The sequence below is a fragment of the Crocuta crocuta genome, unplaced genomic scaffold (genome assembly GCF_008692635.1).
Source record: "Crocuta crocuta isolate KB4526 unplaced genomic scaffold, BGI_CrCroc_1.0 scaffold6754, whole genome shotgun sequence".
In the NCBI taxonomy this organism is placed as follows: Eukaryota; Metazoa; Chordata; class Mammalia; order Carnivora; family Hyaenidae; genus Crocuta; species Crocuta crocuta.
Window position 1 is genome coordinate 1 of NW_027530598.1, and position 2,688 is coordinate 2,688.

At 59.3% G+C, this 2,688-nt stretch overlaps 1 protein-coding gene across 1 annotated transcript; it reads left to right on the plus strand.

The window, feature by feature from the left end:
• The first annotated feature begins 240 nt into the window (after positions 1 to 240).
• On the plus strand, positions 241 to 2,004 carry LOC144234719 (melanoma-associated antigen 8-like). Its single transcript, XM_077768046.1, has 2 exons — positions 241 to 337; positions 495 to 2,004. The coding sequence occupies exon 2, from the start codon at positions 510 to 512 to the stop codon at positions 1,494 to 1,496; it is 987 nt and encodes a 328-aa protein (XP_077624172.1). The 5' UTR covers positions 241 to 337; positions 495 to 509; the 3' UTR covers positions 1,497 to 2,004.
• Positions 2,005 to 2,688: the final 684 nt, after the last annotated feature.

The following is a 2,688-nucleotide window of genomic DNA, read 5'->3' on the forward strand; positions in this document are numbered from 1 at the left end:
GTGTGTCTGGTCCTGAGACTTTTGCCTCAGGCCGGCAGAGGGGCGAGGCCCAGGCCTTGCCAGTGTCCATAGCTATCAGCAGAGAGGCCAAGCAGGGGAAGGCCCAGGCCGGATTTGTGGGGTACCGCACAGAGTGCGGCCCAGAATCTCCTGGCAGCCCTGGGGAGTTTGGGGTGTGGGCCCAGGGTGGTGTTTACAGCCTGCACCCCCCCCTGAGGTGCCCCCACCCTCTGTCTTCCAGGGGCTACCAGCTCTGGAGTTGAGGCCCTGGTCTGAGGCAGGGGGCGTGAGGTCAAAGAGCACGGGAGGTGCAGACTGGTGCCCACCAGTTGTCAAGGTGAGGTGCAAGCTGTGTGTGGAGCTGGGGGCTCGCCCATCCCACCCCAGAGGGGGCCCCTCGGTCCCCAACCCCAACACGGCCCCGCTCTCAGGCCTGGTTCCTCAGACTCTGTGGGCTGGGCTGCCCCCTGAGGACCCCTCTCATCTTTCCTAAGGTTCTCACAAACATCATGCCCCTGCAGAGGGAGGGCTGGATGCTGGAAGAAGACCCAGAAGAGGCCGAAGGCCTGTTGGATGCACAGCTCTCTGGGGCTGAGGATGGGAAGGAGACCCCGTCTCCCTCTTCCTCCTCCCTCTCCTCCTCCTCCCTCTCTTCCTCCTCCTCTTTCCTGTTAGTGATCCCCGTGGAGGAGGGGTCGGCTGCTGGGTCCCTGAGTCCTCCCCAGAGCCCGCAGAGCTACTGCCCCTCCCCTGCTGACATGGCAGGTGCTCCAGAGAGCCAGTCTGATGAGGAGCCCAGCAACCCGGATGAGGAGGAATCGAGCTCCTGGGGAGACCCAGCAGTGGCCGAGCCCTTGCTCCAAGACGCACTTGACATGAAGGTGATCGACCTGGTGGCGTTCCTACTCGTCAAGTATCGCACCAAGCAGCCGACCACACAGGCGGAGATGCTGACAGTGGTCAGCCAAGATGTCCAGGACCAGTTCCCTGTGATCTTCCGCCAAGCCTGCCAGTACCTGCTGCTGGTCTTTGGTGTTGACGTGAAGGAAGTGGACCCCGGCGAGCACTCCTACGTCCTGGACACCATTCTCGGCCTGACCTGTGATGGGATGCTAAGTGGTAAGCAGGGCATGCCCACGACCAGCCTCCTGGTGGTGGTCCTGGGAGTGATCCTCCTGGAGGACGACCGTGCCCCTGAGGAGGAGGTGTGGAAAGAGCTGAGTCTCATGGGGGTGTGTGCCGGCAGGGAGCACATATTCTATGGGGAGCCCAGGGAGCTGCTCACCGAGGTCTGGGTGCAGGAAGGGTACCTGGAGTACCGGCAGGTGCCCGGCAGCGAGCCCGCACGCTACGAGTTCCTGTGGGGTCCCAGGGCCCACGCGGAGACCAGCAGCGTGCACGTGCTGCAGCACATCCTCATGGTCAATAGCAGGCTGTCTGGGGCCTCCCTATCACTGTGTCACGAGGCTGCCAGCAATGAGGAAGAGTGTGTGTGAGCCAGAGGGGCAGCCAGGCCCTTTCCGCCAGGGGTCCAGCAGCCTCCCCTGCAGGGCAGGAGGCCAAGCCACTTCTTCCCTGTGCCTGGGAGCAGGGAGGGCACAGGGCGCTGTGAGTAGGGGAGGGCCAGGGCTGCTTGGGGAAAGTGGGGCCCACATCACGTTTGGGTGGCTCCCTGTTTGTTCTCTGTCTATGCGACCTCGGAAATCCATGTTTGTTTCCTTGAGGAAGCTTTCCCATGTTGCTCCTTGTGTTAGAAGGTTTCTGGAGCTTCAGAGGCTCAGTGTGTGAGTGGCACTCAAGCCACAGTTCTTGTACTTGTCCGGTTCAAGACTCAGAGTTTTGCCATTTGGTGCAACGAGCCGGGAACCCCTCCATCCTCATCTGAGATCGGAAGGGAATGTCAGTGCCTGGGCTGGGCACAGGGATGTCTTGGAAATCTGGAAGACCTTGGCAGTAACGTGCCAGGGTCAGGAAAATGAGAAATAAAAGATGTTTTACTTCTTATCCCTTGCTGTCTGTCATTCTGTACAAGTGGCATACATATGTGTGCCTGCATTGGCTCCGCTCACCACGAAAGGTGGAGCCAGTGGATCTGGGCACAGAGGACCCCAGCTTCCTGGGCCNGTTGCCAGACGTTCTCTGAGCTCTGCTCGCTCTCGGAAGGGCCCTGTGTTAGCAGTGAGGACACTAGGAGAGGCAGGGCACGCCCCACCCATACGTGACTGTCTAGCAGCAGCCTTCCCAGTGGGAAGGTGGGGAGGGGTCCCCAAGGCTAGCCGAACAAGTGAAAGAAGGCTGAGGCAGCGGGGCTCCAGGGGCGGGCCCTGCAGTGGGGATGCCCCTCCTGAGGCAGGCTGGCCTGGGGTCTCTGGTCAGGGGGATGCCTCCTGGGCAGCTGATGACAACGAAGCTGAATGTTGACAGTGGCCAGGCCCACAGATGGTGTGCCTTAGGGGTGCGAGCAAAATCTGAAACAGAAAATGGCTCCAAGAAATTCCTTTTGGATCATGAGGAAACCAAAGAGAAATCTGTGTCAGGAAGCAAAAGGGACAAGCACTCTTGTCCCTGTGGAGTTGAACACAGTGCACAGAGTAGATATTTTCTACCCATCATCTGCAAGGATTTCTGGAGAAATATGATGATATTCCTTAAAAAAAATTTTTTTAGTGTGTCTTTATTCTGTGATAG

Coding starts and splice junctions, on each gene's coding strand:
- LOC144234719 (XM_077768046.1), top strand. CDS start 510: ATGCCCCTGCAGAGGGAGGGCTGGATGCTGGAAGAAGACCCAGAAGAG.